The following is a 16189-nucleotide window of genomic DNA, read 5'->3' as shown; positions in this document are numbered from 1 at the left end:
AGCGGGGCCCAAGGTGCAGGCCCACAGGAGGGCAGCAGGGTGACAGGCAGCCTCGCCTGGAGAGGGGACAGGTGGTCTGACCCTCGGGGCCCTGTGACTCACAGAACCCCATCTTCCCTGAGTCGAACAAGGGCCAGGGGACCTCAGGAGCAGCCTCTTCACCTCACCAACAGGGACAGGAGGGACAGGAAGGACGAGGCCTCGGGAGAGCAGGGCCAGTGCACACCCCAGCACCCTCACCCTCAGTAGAGCATATGACCTCTGGCCAAGGCCCTTGTCCTGTCAGGGCCACTGGCAGCACGTCCCCACAGCCCCAGGGAAGTCAAGGGGACAGTCCCCAGAGGCCCACCGGCTTCTCTGCAGATGGGGCAGAGGAGGGCAGGAAGGAGGAGGCCCTGGGCAGAAGGAGGCGTCCAGAGGGTCTTGAGAGGAAAGCTGGCCCCACTCAGGTCAGGTAGGAAGGGCCAGCCCCGCCCACAAGCCTGGCAACACCAGGTTCTTACAATGACACCTCCGAGCACAGAGAGAGCAGGCCGGCCATGCTGCCCCTCGCTGCCCGGCCCCCCCGCCCTCCACAGGGCCCCCAGTGCCCACTGGGCACACCGGGCACCAGGCACCGGGCCCCAGAGCCCCAGGCACTACCTCCAGGTCTCCTTCCCCCAGGGCTCGCTCTCTTCCCTGAACCAGTACCTGCTCCAGAGGCCACAGGCCACCTGGCACCAGGCACAGCCACAGAGCCCCACAGGGCACAGGCGGGACGTGCCCACGGCCCCGCGGCACCCCACAGTCGGGGGAAGAGCTGGGTCCCAGGGCTGTGGCCCCTGGAGGGCGGCAGGCTAGCGCGCCCAGGCTTCCGGCACGAAGTGGGCACTGTGCCCTGCGGGGCACCCACCCACCTTGCCTGGAGATACCCCGGGCAAGGCAAGGACAGGCAGAGCACAGCCCGTGCAGGCCCCCGGGCATCTCCCAGCCTCACCTCCTTCTGTGCCACCCAGGAAAGGCCAACCCAGGAAACGGGATCAGGGACGATCCACAGGCCCTGACACACAGTGGGTGCCCTGTCCCCAGAGGCCAACACAGGGCCCACTGTTCCCAAAGGGACTCAGGCAAACAACCTGGCAGTGCAGCAGCTCAGGGAGCCTATGCCTGGCCTCAGCCAGGGCCAGCCGGGCTCCTGGAGAAGCTGCGCTCCCAGCACTACCCACTCAGAGCTCGGGGACCAGCGACGTCCCCAATAGCCATGCAGACCCGTCCCTGGGTCTTCACCGTGTGCCCGACATCACAGAGGGACGGCCCAGGAGCCCTGGAGACTCGGCAGGAGAGAAGGCGAGTCTGGTGTCAGAAGTGACCACAGTGGCCATCTGGGACACCAAGGTGAGGTGCAGCTCCCAGGCGAGATTGCAGACAGAGCAGCCGGCCGAGGCCAGGGGCTTCCTGGGGATGGTCAGCTGCACCCAAGCCGAGAACGGGCAGACATGACCCTGGACAGCTGCCCAGGGCAGCTCCGTGCACAGTGGCCAGAGAGCAAGACCTGCTCCAAACGCCAGGCGAGATCCAGGTATGGGGGCCCAGGGCAGTGGTCCAGCCCCAAGGCACAGAGGCACGGGAAGAGGGACAGGGCTGGGCCAAGGCCACACAGGGCTGTACTATGGGGCATGGACACACAGAGCCGCGCACAGAGGGCGACCCTTCCACGTGGAGGACGTCCACATGGGGACTGACTGGTGGCAGTGCACACTCCTGGGGGCACACCAGAGACCTGGGCGCAGGTGTCCTGTCCTCACCTGTGAGTGGCCTGTGGCTGTGTGCCCAGTAGTAGGAGCAGGGTCCCAGCTCTGGGGATGGGCAGCCCTCACCGCATGACACGGACCACCCGTAAGAAACCAGGTGCACAGCTGATCTCTGCCCCCTCCATGGCGCAGGCTCGTGAAGGCCAAGGTTGTACTCAGAGCCCTCCCGGGCCTCAGCGCTGGACCCTGGGTCCCACCCCTGACCTAGGCCACCCCAGCCCTGTGGTGCAGAGGAGCCTGCACCAGGAAGGGCCAGACCTCGCTATGCCCAGGAGACCCCGACGGGCTCACTCCCGCCCTGGCACAGAGCCCCCCAGCTACCCCTGCACGTGGGACCCACGGTGTCCCCACCCCCGCCACCGCCACCGCCGGGTCCCACCAACGGCCCCAGGGAACCCAACGGGTGGAGCCAAAGGGTGGAGGCAGCGGGCGCCGGGGCTCCCCCAGGGCTAGCCTTCTGCTCTCAGCCACCCCAAGCCCAGGAGACCCAGGTCTGCACCTGCCCGGCAGCAACGTGAGCCTGACCCTGGGAACAGCAGCAGCAGCAGCAGCGAACGCCCCTCATGCCACCTGCGTGCCACCCCGGGTGGGTCCACGCCACAGTGCCCAGGTGGGCAGCCACCCTCAGGGTGCCCAGGGGTCGGTGAAGAGACTGAAGCACAGACAGGGTGAGGCGCCGGCCACAGCCACAGCCATCGAGGGCAGCCTGGGAGCTGAGCCCAGACCTCGCGCCCAGAGAGGAATCTCGATGCTCGGCCGGAAGCAGGGGCCACTCGAGCCCAGAGGAAGCCCAGCTCGCTCACTGCCCGCACTATCTGCCGGCCTCTTATCAGGAGGGCGCTTCCTGCCCCCCTGACGAAAGCCCGCTGCCCACTGCCCGGGCCGACTTCCTCCTGCCCCAGCCCTGCCACCCGCCCGGCCCGCTCACCAGCTCCACCTGGGGTCCCAAGCCTTCGAGGATCCGGTGGGCAGCCTCGGCCTTCTTCTGCAGGGACGGAAAGGGGTCGGGGGAGACAGAAGAAACTGTGAGCGAGGCCTCCGGGGCAGGCAGCGCCCCTCCCCGCACGCTGGCCCACAGCCTGGGGAGGGACCGGGACCAAAGCCCCAGGCTGCGACAGCAGCGCCCGCAAGCCCACCTGGCCTGGGCCTGAAGCCCCCGCTGCATGCCCACCCACCACCCCTCCCGGGCGGTGGCACCAGTGCGGGTCCTTCCAGCCTCTGCCCGGGGAGCTGGCCAGGCCCCCCTCTAAGAGTCCAGGGCCTTGGTCACGCGACTCCTGGGCCTCCCGCCTCCCTCCGTCACAACCCAGGACTTATGGGGAAATGGGGACACACGGCAGAGAGGGCTCTGGATGCTGATTCAACAGGCTGGCCATGAAGGCCACACTGTGCCCAGGTCTGGCCACCAGCCCCAGCCTGGGACCACAGTCCTGCTCACAGGAGGCCCAGAGCACGGTCAGCCTGGACAGGGAGGCTGGAGGAGGGCGGGCAGAGGACCCAGGGAGGCAGCCTCCCAGGCCGTGGGGGACGGCTGGGGCAGCACTTGTTCAGCACTCTGGACAACAGGTTTGGGAAGACAGCCAGCAGCCCCGAGACAGACCCCAAGCAGCAGACATCAGGTCACACACATGAGGACCAGGGGTGTCCCACCCCGTGACTGGGCCAGCCCTGGGAGCATCCAGGTTCAGCATGGGCCAGGAGCACTGGCCACCTGAGCCAGTCAACACACTGTCCCTGAAAACGACAGGTGACGTGGAGCTCCGGGGGACACTGCTGGGAGGCTAGGCCTGGGGCAGATGCACATCAGCAGGGCAGTGGGCCTGCAGGTGGCCTCAAGCTGGCATCTAGAATGACATGTCTTGAACCCAGGCCAGCCCAGCAGGGCCCACGGGAAGCCCGAGCCCCAAGAGAAGCAAGCAGCCTCCGCAGGCCAAGGCCCGAAGGCAGGGACGGCCTGGGAGGTGACCACGTCCTGCTGAGCCTCCCAGGGGCCGCCTGGGCGTGGGTCGAATCCCGCCACTGAGAACACCCAGCCAGGCCCAGAAATGCCACCGCGCCATCGGCGGAACGGGAAACACGCCGGAGGCGGAAGGAAGAGGCCTCGCCACTGTCTGGGCAGGGCAGCCATGGCCTGGGGAGGCCCTGGGTCTGGGAGGCAGGGACCACCCTGAGGGCCCCTGCAGGCCACCTGCCCTGGAAACACCCTGGAGATGCGAGATGCACAGAACCCGCGGCCAGGACGAGAAAGGCTGACCAGGGCGGGCGGGCAGCAGGGACAGGGCAGGCCAGTGCACTCAGGCACCAGAGGCTCAGGGGTCAGTGCCACCAGGCCTGTGGGGTCTGTGCTCACCCTCTGGACAAAAGGGATGCCCAGCACACGGCCAGGCTTGCGCCTTAGGGCGCATACAGAACCCGGCGACTCGAGAAGCCTGCGTCCTGTGAGCCACACTGCCCCGGGCTCTGAACACCATAGCTTTTGCAAGGGACAAAGTGACATGAGCACCGTCACTTCCCTCCTTAGACGAGGGAAGGCACCCTAGTCCCAGAACGGGACACCCCTGGGAACAAGGGTCCAGGCCACTGTTACAGCCTGTTCCCAAAATGGCACCGGCTCCTGCAGCTTCCTGCCGACCTGAGTACGGCCTGCCCGGCGCCCGCAGGGCCAGCGCCCCTCCGCTCTTGCCCTGTCCGTGCCTCCGCCCCGCTGGCCCTGCACCATCTTGCTCCTGCAGACGGCATGCAGCTCCCTGTAGGGGCCCCTTGTTAGGCCCTGTGGTGGGGCTGTGGGACAACCTGCTCTCCCCCTGCTGTCTCAGCACCTGGCACAGGGGCGCTGGGGACAGGGCACCTGGCGCAGGGGCCCGGGCTCTGGGGCACCCTCACTGCTGAAAGGGGCTTCTGGCTCCCAGCCCTAGAGCCCCACCCTTGCCCCGAGGGGCCCAAGCGCAGGACCCCCCACCAGGGAGGAGGGGAAGCCTGCTGCCTCCCAGCCCTGGCCTGGACAGGGACATGGCGGCCCCTGTACCCCGGGAGGAGGGCAGCACAGCCCCTCTGCCTGCTCTCTGGGCCACACCGGCTGCTGCGACTGGACCAGGCCTCTCCAGAGCAGGTCAGGCTGCAGCTGCTGCCACCTTAGGAGGGGGCACCAAGGCCCGGGGGCACCTGGGGAGGAGAGGTCCAGCCCCCGTTCACCCGAGCAGCCCTGTGCGGCTCAGTGACTCACATTTGCAGCCCGTCTGCCCCTGCACAGTCCCCCGGCCTCTCAAATGCTGGTCCTGGCACAGTCAGCACTCAACACCAGCCCTGCTCGCGGGGTGCCAGGATGTGCTAGTCAGAGCTGACCAACCCCCTACCCCTGTGAGTCAGGACAGGGTGCTCCTGGGCGTCACAGACCCCCACAGGCCACATGGACACACTCACGAGTCCAACCCCATAGTGCGTAGCCCGGTCCCTTGGGATCCCCAGGTGCAGCCCTGGCCTGAGGCAGAGTCCCCCTGGCTGAGCGGGCGGGCTGTCCACCAGCCTTCGTCCTCACCCTGGGATAGCCCAGCCATGTGGCCTGCCTGGATCAGGCCAGCTCCCTTTCGCCGCGCCCTCCAGGGAGGCCTCTGCTGCCGACCCCAGCCTCCCCTTGGACTCCCTGCGGACCTACCCCTGAGAGCACCAAGCTGCGGAGAGCCTGGCCCTGCGCCTGCACCCGCCAGCCCCATCCCACCTCCAGGCCCCACCCGGGGCTGCACCCACGCTGGGGCCCAATGCCCTCCTCCTAGCCCACCCACTGCCCAGCTTCCCTGCCCACACCATGCTGCCCACACCAGCCAGGCTCTGCCTCCCCCTCGGCCCCTGGCCCTGTCACCTGCCACCTGTCTGCCCACACACTCCCGGGAGGCAGGCAGAGGTGGCCAGCGGTGCCCACAGACGTGCTATGAGTGGATGATAAGCCAGCGTCCAGGCTCAGAGAGGCCGGGGGCAGCTGCGTGCTCCGCTGGCTTGGCGTTTAGAGCCGACCGTGATCCTGCGCCGCTTGGAAGAACCAGCAGGGGAGGGTGGGGTGGAATCTAATCCTGTTCATCCCCAAGGGCCACTAAGCCCTGGCTGCTCTAGCCAAAGGTGGCCGAGGGCCTCCTGCCTGCCAGGTCACCAGCTTGCCAGGCTCAGCCCAGTCAGAAGGACCCCAACAGCCCCACACCCCAAGACCAAAGGGCTCTTCTGGGGGAGGCCCGGGCCCCTCACGCCTTCCCTGCAGTGACCCCACGAGTGTGAGCTGAGCACACTGGAGTGAGATGAAGACCCTGCCCTCAGGGAGCTCCAGTCCCCACCAAGAGGAGACACACACACACAAGTGACATCCCGCAGGGACACGGGTTGAGGAGCCCGGGGAAGTCAGGGGAGGAAATGGTGCTGAAGGATTTTCAGGATCAAGCAGAGGGCCAAAGGGACGTCCTGGGAAAGGGCACGCTTGACACGAGAGCCAGAGAGAGTGACAGCACGCGGCGCTGCACAGGCGCCCAGGCAGGGGACTGAGGGCACCCGTCACCCCCGACCACCGGCAGCTGCTGGACAGAGCCACCCTGCTGTCCCACCAGGCCCAGGCAGGGCGTGCAGAGGTGACAGGATGGGACCTCCGGGCAAGGCCTCCCTCTCTCTGGGCCTCAGGCTCCATGAGTGAAGCACATAACTGTCGCTGTGTCACCCCAAGACCAGAGGCCTGCAGAGGACACATCCCGACCACAGTACTCCACAGCCAGCGTCCACTGAAGGACGAGGGGCCAGCGAGGTGCAGCCGGAGAGAGGACAGTGGGCCTGCACCAGGACAGCTGGCAGGACACGTGGCCACGGCCTTCGTCACTGTGATCTCCGTTGGTGCTGCTTGTGGTCAGAGACCCGGGTGGGAGGGCGCGCGGGGCAGCTTCCAGGCCCCCAGGGTCAGGCTCGCCAAATGGGGGACACAGAGCAGCAGGGGCTGCCCCACCCCAAGCACAGCCCACGGAGGAGGTGACCCAAGGGAGGCCAGGGCTGGGCTGAGAGGAGAGGCAAGGGAGGGCAGTCCCCACCCCCACACACTGCTGTGTGGCCTCAGGAGGGACGGCTCCTCTGTGAGCCTCGGTCTCCTCATCCGTAGCACAAGGAAGGCTGGGCTCGGCCTAACCCAGCACCTCTGGGGTCAGGTGCAGATGAGCCCAGCCTGGCTCCCAGCAGGCGACTAGGACAGCCCAGAGCCCACTGCCCACAAAGAGGAGGCCACACCTCAGGCAGCAGCTCCTGGGCTCCGGCCCCACGGACCCCGGCTCTGGGCACCCCCAGCCTCCTGCCAGCACCAAGCCTCCTTAGACACTGGCAGGTGCCCCTCCCAGGGTCCCTGACCCTGTGCTTCCATCACTCAAGGGCTCATCCCAGGGCAGGGACAGTGGAGGCCAAATCACCAGAGGCCTCACCAAGGAATTCCAACCCCAGACCCTCCACATCCTGGCTATGTGACTCTGGGCAAGTCACTCAACCTCTCTGGGCCTCAGTCTCCATGTGTAAAAGGGAAACAGCAACTGTGCCCACCCTCCCAGGTCCACCAAGGGAAGGAGCGTCCGGGTGGAGCTGGGTGATACGGACTGGCTGTTGTCGCTGACACAGGGTTGATAGACTGTGCTGCCCGCTGCAGCTGGCCTGGCTGTCCATACTGCGCCCCTCTAGTCACCCAGAGGCTGTGTAAGCTGGTGACCACTGGCTGCCACCCCCACCCCCCGCCTCCATGTACCCGGTTCTCGTCGTAGATGATCTGCACCAGGCTGCGGTGCTTGGACTCCATGGGTGGGGGTGACACAGGCTTCTCGGGCTCGGGCGGCTTGGCGGCCTCCTCCTCCAGCTGTTGCTGTGGGCGAGAGCGAGGGTGAGCGTGGGGCTGGGCCGGGAACCCAGCCGCGCCCCGCGGCCCCCAGGGCACCTGTCCCTCAGAGCGGGGCCAGGAGGGGAGCGGAGGCTGGGCCCCGCCGGCCAAGCCTCGGTCCCCCACGGTCGCACCAGCTGCGGCAGTCGGCGGGCCACAGCCTGAGCCAAGGCCCAGCCTGAAGGCTGCTTGCTGTGCAGCCTCGGGAGCAGCTGGACTTCTCTGAGCCTCTCTTCTCTTCCTCTGCCTCTACCCTGCGCCTGCAGGGCTGCCAGGGGCCGGTCAGGGCCCTGTCCTCTGCCCCAGTCTGCCTAGCACAGCCCCCTGCAAGCACCTGGACAGGGTGTCCCTTAGAGCCGCAGGGGAGATGAGGCCAGGGAGCTTGAAGCCCGAGTCATAGCGTCAGAATATGGCCCTGCTCTGCTCTAGAGGCCACACAGCTGCAGTGACCGAGGGACTGGCCGCGTGCACCCAGGAGCCCAGGAGAGCAGAGGCAGATAGAGCCAGAAAGCCAGCACCCCACCTCACTGGCACGAAAGACCGGGGGAGCCGTGCTGTCCCCGTCCCTCAGAGGCCCCTGGAGTTGGGTCAGGAAACTCCAGAGCAGCACCAGGGAGGGTGGGCAGTGTCCCGGCCAGCAAAGGCGGCCCACTGCAGGCACCAGAGAGAAGCAGAGGAGACACCACGGAGACCCAAGAAGACGGCTCAAGGACACCAAGCCTGGGTCAAGCTGGGCTCCCTGCTGCCCATACTGGGTCTTGGTGACCTGCCCATACAAGTCACCTCCCTCTTCCGACCCTCAGTGTCTTCTTCAGTGGAAACCGGTGGCAGCAGTGCCACCTCAGAGGCTGTTTGGAGATCAAAGAAAGCAGCGCACAGCCCCGGGGCAGGGGCCAGAGACCGGCCACCTCCAGCAAGTGGACCCAGAGCAGAAGAGCCCTGCACAGCCCGACGCCGGAATCAAAGCCTTCTTAAAAAAGAAAACCACAGCGTCAGGCAGGAATGTGGAAAGGCTGGAACCTCACGCGGCCGAGGCGGAAAATGGCGCAACTGCCATGGAACATGGCCTGGAAATTCCTCTGAGTTACACCCAGAGGCAGGAGGTGACCCAGCTCCACTCCAGGGCGACACCCGCAGGGACCCACAACCATGCAGACACACTCCAGCACACTCAGCCCCGCCCAGGACAGCCACCTCGGGCCAGAGTCACTGCGTGGGCAGCCAACACAGCACGAGCATGGGGTAGTACTCAGCCATGAAAAGGAGGGCCAGCACGTGCCACAGGCAGAGGGACCTTGGAAGGCCCAGAGAGAGAGACCAAAGGCAGGACAGGCCTGTGAGGTTGGCCACGCCACAGAGACAGAGCAGCTGGCCGGCTTGGGGGAGGGGCGTGGGGAAGGACCCTGGGGCCAGGTCTCCTGCCAGGAGGCTGGAACGTCTTGGAATGAGGCAGCGGGTGGCCAAGTGTGCCAAATGCCACTGGACTGTGTACGTCACAGGGATGGATTTTGTTTAGAAATTTCAGCTTTAAAAAAAAACAGTCCAAGTGGAATTTAGGAAAAAATCAAAACACAAAACCCGACTGCAGGGGGCTGTCCCCAAGCCACCTGGCTTCCTGCCACATTAGCTGTGGTTCAGCCCTGCCCCAGCCCCAGACCACGCCTGGGAGGAGAGGTGTGGCTTCCAGGGCTGGCATGGCCCTGGACCCCACCCAGCGCTGCCCTCCTCCCTCCCCTGCGGAGCTCCCAGACAGGAAAACCACTGGCCCCTGGAAGCCCCTGTCCCCCTGCCTCCCCCACCAAGTGCCCAGCCCATGGGGTCTCTTCCAGGAAGCCCTCTGTCCTCCCACTCCTGCCCCGGGGCTGGGGAGAGGATGGGGTGGGCCTGGCCCCCACCAGCCCCTGGGGAAACTGCAGCCAGCTGACAGGTGGCCACGGGCCATGGGCACGGTGAAGGCCCAGGCGGGGACCGTGTGGCCCTGGGACCACCAGCAGAGCAGAGAGAGCGGCCACCCTGCGCCAGGAAGACTTCACTTAGGGCCCTGGGACGCAGGCGGCCAAGGACAAGGGCTCCTCAGAGGCCAGTGTCCTCTCTGCCAAGGGGCACCTGAGCAGAGACCAGCTGACCCCGGGGAGAGGACCGCGGGAAGCCGCAAAAGCCGGCCAGCTGCTCGCTTTGAAGTAAATGTGATTTAAAATAAAATCACAAAGTGAGTCTCACACCGGCTTCTCCTGTGGCTCCCCATAACGGCCCCCGACCTGGGGACCTGCCACACCCCACAGGGGTCATGCCTGTGCCCACTTCACAGAGGAGGAAACAGAGGCTCCCAGAGGTGGGGCACAGGCCCCGGCTAGCAGGGGCACAGCTGGGAGGCCCAGAGATGGAGGCTGGCTGCCACCAGACGCAGGCGAGGAAAAGTGCCTCGCAGTGGACCCCGGCCCACCCCAAGGCCAGGGGGCAGGGCCGGGGAGAGCCGCCGACCCGCCAAAAGCCTGCCCTCTGCCTCCTGCCCTCCTACCATCTGCCCTCTGACCTGCTCCCTCTGCCCTCCTGCCCACAGCCCCAGCACAGCACGGAGCCTCCTAAGTCTGAACCGGACTTTATTCAAACCAGGTCCCAGCTCCTGTCTGGGGGCTCCGTGCTCCTTCCTAAGGACCCCCTGCGCCTGTCGGGGGACGCCGAGCTCCTGTCTGGGGGCTCCAAGCTCCAGAGTCCCCACATGGGGAGCCTGCCTACTACACTGGCGACCGCCCAGGCCCCCCGGGCCCACCCACACCTGCTTCTTCTTCAGCTTGGAGATCTGCTGCTCCACCATGCTGATCTCGCGGTCCACGCGGTCCATGTTCTGGATCAGCTCCTCCTTAGACAGTCGGGGGGGCACCAGCTCCAACTCGGGGTCGGCGTGCGGGGGGCTGGGGGGCGACACGGGCTCCAGCTTGCCCGTCAGACTGCGCTCCTGCGTGCAGAAGGAGGGTGCAGGTGGGCACGGCGTCGGCACCCCTGCTCCAGCCGTGGAGAGGGCTTCCCACCAGGCCACCAGGGCTGTCCCCGCCAAGGAGGGCACTGGCCGTTGCCTCCCCAGGACCTCCACGCCAGGCCTGCTCCCCCCACATCAGCATCCTGCCCACCTCGACACGAGGTCACTGCCTACCCTGGGCACACCTGCCCCCTCCCCCCGTGCATGAAGCCTCCCTGTGCCACACACCAGACCAGGCTCCCCGAGAACAAGAACATGACCCCGCCTGGCCCCAGGCCTGGCCCCGCAGACCCTCCCTCATGGCGCCCAGGGGAAGCGCCCGGTGGGCACCTGGAAACCCCAGCAGGGCGTGGGGGGTAGACAGAGCCCTCCAGGCCGTGGGCAGGGGCGCGCTGACCCCAGTCAGGCTGCTCTTCAAGGAAGCTCACCCCAGGACTCGGTAGCCCCTGTGCCGGACGCCCAGGCTGCGCCGGGCCTCTGGGCTGAGGTCGGGCGGTACCGCGCTCACTGGGAGCCAAGCTCCAGCGCCCCCAGCAGAGCACCCGGCTCTCCCGCCTGCTTCCTCATCTGTACCTCGGGGACAGACGGTCCCCAGCTCCCAGGCAGCCTTGAGCCTGGTGGGCACTAACATGTGGAAGGCGGGGGCCCTGCATACAGTCAGCGCTCAGCAGGTGCTGGCCCCAGCCTGGGTTTCCAGCTGGCAGCTGCTGGCAGAGGTCTGAGGGCCGCCTCCCGGCCCCCACAGCTGCACACGGACACAGGGGACATTGTCCCCGGCACCAGGCCCAGGCCCACATGCGCCCGGGCCTCGGAACCAGGAGCCACACCATCCCTGTCCTCCCTCTGAGCCAAAGCCAGGCCCTGGGGGCTGAGAGCTTGGGACAGTGCTGGGTGTGTCCCCTGGCCTCGATGTTGCCCTCTGAGGCCAGGGGACACAGGAGCTGACCACATGTCGCCTCCACAGTCCTCCAGGTTTCCTGGCCACAGCAAGCCAGTGAAACTGGGAGCCCAGACCCTCAGGCCAAATGCAGCGCTACCCCGGGAAGTCCCCGTCCCTGAGAATTACCAGGAGCAGTTGGGGCCAGCAGCCCCCCAGGAGAGAAGTGGACAGTGTCCCCTTGGTCCCCTGGGCAGGAGGTTCAGCAGGCTGAGGCACAGAGAGCCCACAAGAGACAGCAGGACATGGCATGTCCACCCACACCTGGCCCTGAGTCAGCCGGCACCCACTGCGCACGGTACCCGAGAGTGGGAGGCCAAGTGGGGGCAGACAGAGCACCTTGGCACAGGGGCCCACTGAGCAGAGACGCCAGATGGACACCCGAGGCGGGCAGGAGCAAGAGACCCTTGACAGTCCCGGTCTCCCAGGTGGCCAGAACATTCCAGAACCAGTGTGGCCACAAACGCCCATGTGTAGTGCATGTCACAAAAGCCAGCTGCGTGTCCACGGGATGCCCCCAGGAGAGGACGAGGGAGCTGCTCCCCACACCTGGCCTCCATGCGGCCCAGAGCCTGGAGGACTAGCCAGCGCCCACCCAGGGCCAGAAGTCCTGCACTAGGAGCCCGGGGAGGCGTCACGGTAGTGAGGGAGGAGCTGCCCAGGCCACAGCCCCAGGGCAAGCCCACCATGAGCAGGGACAGTACAGAGGGTGGACATGGGGCTGCCCTGGATGGCACAGGACCCAGCTCCCTGCCCCAAGGATCCCTTTTCTCTCCCTGCCTCAGGCCTTTGCACGCCCCCTACCACCTGCAACACCTCTCCAGCTCCTCTCATCCCCTGGCAGCTGCAGAGACCTCGTCCCTGTGCATCCCCTGCTGCCCGGGCTTTGCCTGCCCTGTGCGCACTCCCACACCCGCACCCCTGCCCGAGTGGCCCTCTCCCTGGGCACAGGCCCTTCCCATCCGTCAATCAGCAGCAGAACCCATGTCAGCACAGGCTCCCAGCCAGGGCCAGGCCTAACCTTGGTGAGGTCCTCAGAGCCGCTGGGCTGGCCTGTGGCCAGCAGCGCGGACGGCCGCAGCAGGGGTTCGGGCAGCAGCTCCAGGCGCGGGCGCTTGCTCTCCATGAACTCCATCTCAGACTTCCCCAGCTCGGGCAGGTACGAGTGGGACTCGGGGCGCAGGTGGAGCTCCTGAGACCTGCAGAGGCCGGGCACACGGTATCACGCAGGAGGCTGGGACCCGAGGCCCAAGGCCCTCCCCACTGGGCACCGGCCATGGCCCACACCCACTGGTGACGAGGTCACAGGGACTCAAGCACAGCCCCAGCTGCCCTCAGACTGAGGCCCGTGAGGACGTCCACAGGAGGGAAGCGCCAGGGAGGCACAGGGACACCTGCAGCAACTGCCCCTCCCTGGCCACTAAGTGTGGTCTGGGACCCGCCACGGCAGCTCGGCCAGCAGCAAGCCATTAGCACGGAGCCAGCTCCCCGGACGCACTGAACAAACTGCTCGGCAGTTACCGAGGCCCCTGGTGACGCGGGGCTCGGTCAGACCCCACAAGCGCCACACACCGGACACCACCACCCAGCACCATCCAGGGCAGAGGTCACCTACGGGCCACAGACTCCTGCTGTCAAACCTGACCTGGCCCCTGCTCTGCCCAGTGGCCCTGGGAAGAGATGGGAGCTGTCCAGCCTGGCGACTCCTGACCGGCTCGCTGTGACCCTTCTCCCTGGGGGGTGCGGCCTTGCCTCCCCACACCCAGCAGGGCTGTGGCTCTGCACCTCCACTTCCCAGGACTGGCCACCCGCCAAGGCCTGGAACATTCTCAAGCTGTTTGCCCACACACGGGGGGAGCCAAGCTCTCGCTCTCACCCACAGGCCCTGCCGGGTCTGGCCCCTGCTTACCTCGCCCACTGCCCCAGGGCCACTGCCCACTCCAGCCCTCTACAAACTCCCCATCCCTCACAGCAGTGCGGATCAGGTGGCCTCCCTGCTGTGTGCCCCTCACACTTCTCCCTCTGGGCAGCCGTGGTCCCCGGGAGCTTACTGGACGCCTCCCCGTCCCAGGAGGTCTGGTCCCAGGCCCCTTCACTGCTCCTGTCCACTGTAGCATCCCAGTGACAGGGACACAGCAGGTGCTCAGTCAGTGCACGTGGACTGACTGAATGCCACCCAGAGCCCCGGGGGCTGGGCCGTGTCTCGCTACACCTGCAAGGAGTCCCCGGGCGCCTGCCCACCCCTTCCTCCATAGCGGGTCAGGGTGGCCCTCTGTGCCTTCCCAGCTGAGAACTGCACTGGGACCAGGGCCTGGCAGGAGGCACATGGCATCAACCCAAGTGCTGCACAGTGTCCCCTCGTCACTCAGAGACATGGCCTGGCTTGGAACGGGATCTCTGTGGATGTCCTGAGACTAAGAGGAGGGCCGGGGAGCCACCCTGCTGGCCCTGCCCATGGACGAAGGAGAGTCAGGCTGCCCAGACTGTCCCAGGGCAGCAGCAAAGGAAAGGCAGCGAGAGGAGAGGAGGGGCTCCCGGCCCAGGTGGACACGTCCCTGCACCAGCGGCTGGCACCTCCCTCCAGAGCACACACCCATGTGGCCACCAGGTCAAGGGCAGGCGGGCAACGGACACCCCTCACCTAGCCCGGCCCTGCGGGGGCCCCAGCCCACCCCACCTCCACCCTCTTCCCAAGGCGGCCCTGGGCGGCCCTGCTCACCGTTCATTCCCGGGCTGGAACTCGGATAGCAGCGAGGGCCTCCTCCTCTGGGGCTGCATGACGGGGCCAGGCGACAGGTGGGCGGCGTAGTCGCGGGGCGTGCGCTGGTAGTCCAGCAACCCCACGTCCTGCAGAGGGGGAGACGTGAGCCGGTGGGCACAGGGAGCAGGAAGGGGCTGCCCAGCCCCGCCCTGTCCCCTGCCCCACCTCTGCCCTGCCCCCTGCCCTTGCACCCCCCCACCCGCCCGCCAGTAAGGAAGAGTCACGCGAAGGCTGGTCCACCTGCTCCTCACAGGGACCATCGGTGCCCTGACTGCACCCACTTTCCAGACAACACACTGGGGCCAGGCAGGGCTCATGGGGGGCGCCCATCCAAGGCCACCGGCTGGTGAGGGCCAGACCAGCTGCCCGGACGGCCCCGGCTGCCCAGCCACTGGAGCAGAGGAGGGCTGGGCAAGAGGGGCCCTGGGCCCACCCGCCTCCCTCTGCTGCCCAGCAGGGCGGGCACAGGAAGCAGAGCCTCACGGCCCCAGGAACAAAGCTGCCCGGGGACCAGGTCCAGCGCACGGGGACAGGATGCTGGATAGAAAGGGAGCTTGGCAGCCAGATAGGCGGGACTGAGGGCCCGGCCAGGCGTGGCCGAGAAGGGGAGGCCAGCCCGCGGTATGCAGGGACCCAGTGCCAAGCGTGCTGCATGGAGGCCAGGCCAGCAGTTCAGCGGAGGCCAGCCCCTGGAGGCAGAGCACATGCCACACCAGCAGGTCACCAGGCCACCAGGGAAGGCAAGGCGCAGCTTTAGTGAAGGCCAGCCCAAGTTCTCCAGGATCCGGCCCGGCTCCCCCAGCCATCCAGAGACAGGACCTCACAGGACCTCGCAACCCAGCGCAGGGGGCTCCCAGAGAGACGGTTTGGAGGACCCTCCCCTCAAAGCCTCCTCATAACCAGCCACCCACGGACCCTCGCTCTGCACTTTTTTTTTCTTTTTTGTACTGGACTCAGGGACGCTTAACCACCACGTCACACCCCCAGCCCTATTTTGTATTTTATTTAGAGATAGGGTCTCACCGAGTTGCTTAGGACCTTGCTGTTGCTGAGGCTGGCTTTGAACAAGATCCGCCTGCCTCAGCCTCCCAAGCTGCTGGGATGACAGACGTGTGCTCTCTTTGTCAATCTTTGTGTGTGTGTGTGTGTGTGTGTGTGTGGCACCAGGTACAGAGCCCAGGGCTAGAGCACGCAAGGCGAGCACCCCAGGGCCAAGCTCCCGTGGCCCGCACTCCGCAATCCCTACCCAGACGGTAGGGCCAGGGTAAAGGCACCCACACCTTCCCCGAGGACAGGTCCACCTTTGCCAAGCACATCCCTCTCCCCCTGGGGAGAACCCTGTCAAATCCCCTGGGCTCTGAGTGGTAAGGGCAGCCTGGTTTGAGCCTCTCCCCAGAAGACAGATAGCTGTGCTGATCCCAATCCATTCGCACTGTCTGCGGGACACCAGGCCATGCCGTGTGCCAATTGATTAGTGATGTCTGGCACAGACGTGGCAGCAGACACAGGGTGGAGAGTGACTTAGTGTCCCCTGGACATCTTGTCTGGGTTTTCCACACTGTTTCTTGGGAGTGGGCAAAAATACCCAGCCACTCTGTCTTGTCTGGCTTTTAACTTTTGCAGAGAATCGGGGAGACACCACGTGCAGGGTGGAGTCTCCCTCAGACCCTCAGGGGCCCTGCAGGGAACAGGAGCCTGGACACGGGGTGGGGCTGGGAGGACCCCTGTCCTCCTCCAGGCTATAAAGCCCCCGGGAAGGGCCTCCCAGAGCGGCCAGGGGGGATCCTGCTACGCAGCTTTGGGCTGCAGCTGCCTGTCCCTTACTGTCCCTACCTCAAACCTCGGG

General features: G+C 66.5%; 1 protein-coding gene across 16 annotated transcripts in view; it reads right to left on the bottom strand.

The window, feature by feature from the left end:
* The window catches only part of Ncor2 (nuclear receptor corepressor 2), a 138499-nt gene that overhangs the window by 80966 nt on the left and 41344 nt on the right, over positions 1–16189 (bottom strand). For all 16 annotated transcript variants that reach the window (XM_077796068.1, XM_026402991.2, XM_026402993.2 and 13 more), the window contains 5 exons: positions 14302–14429; positions 12604–12781; positions 10445–10624; positions 7540–7653; positions 2719–2775 (listed from right to left, as the gene is read on the bottom strand). In XM_077796068.1, coding sequence (XP_077652194.1) covers positions 2719–2775; positions 7540–7653; positions 10445–10624; positions 12604–12781; positions 14302–14429 — 657 coding nt within the window. The remainder of the gene's footprint in view (positions 1–2718; positions 2776–7539; positions 7654–10444; positions 10625–12603; positions 12782–14301; positions 14430–16189) is intronic.

This window comes from Urocitellus parryii, chromosome 3, assembly GCF_045843805.1.
Source record: "Urocitellus parryii isolate mUroPar1 chromosome 3, mUroPar1.hap1, whole genome shotgun sequence".
NCBI classification, from domain to species: domain Eukaryota; kingdom Metazoa; phylum Chordata; class Mammalia; order Rodentia; family Sciuridae; genus Urocitellus; species Urocitellus parryii.
This window is presented reverse-complemented; position numbering and strand designations above follow the sequence as displayed.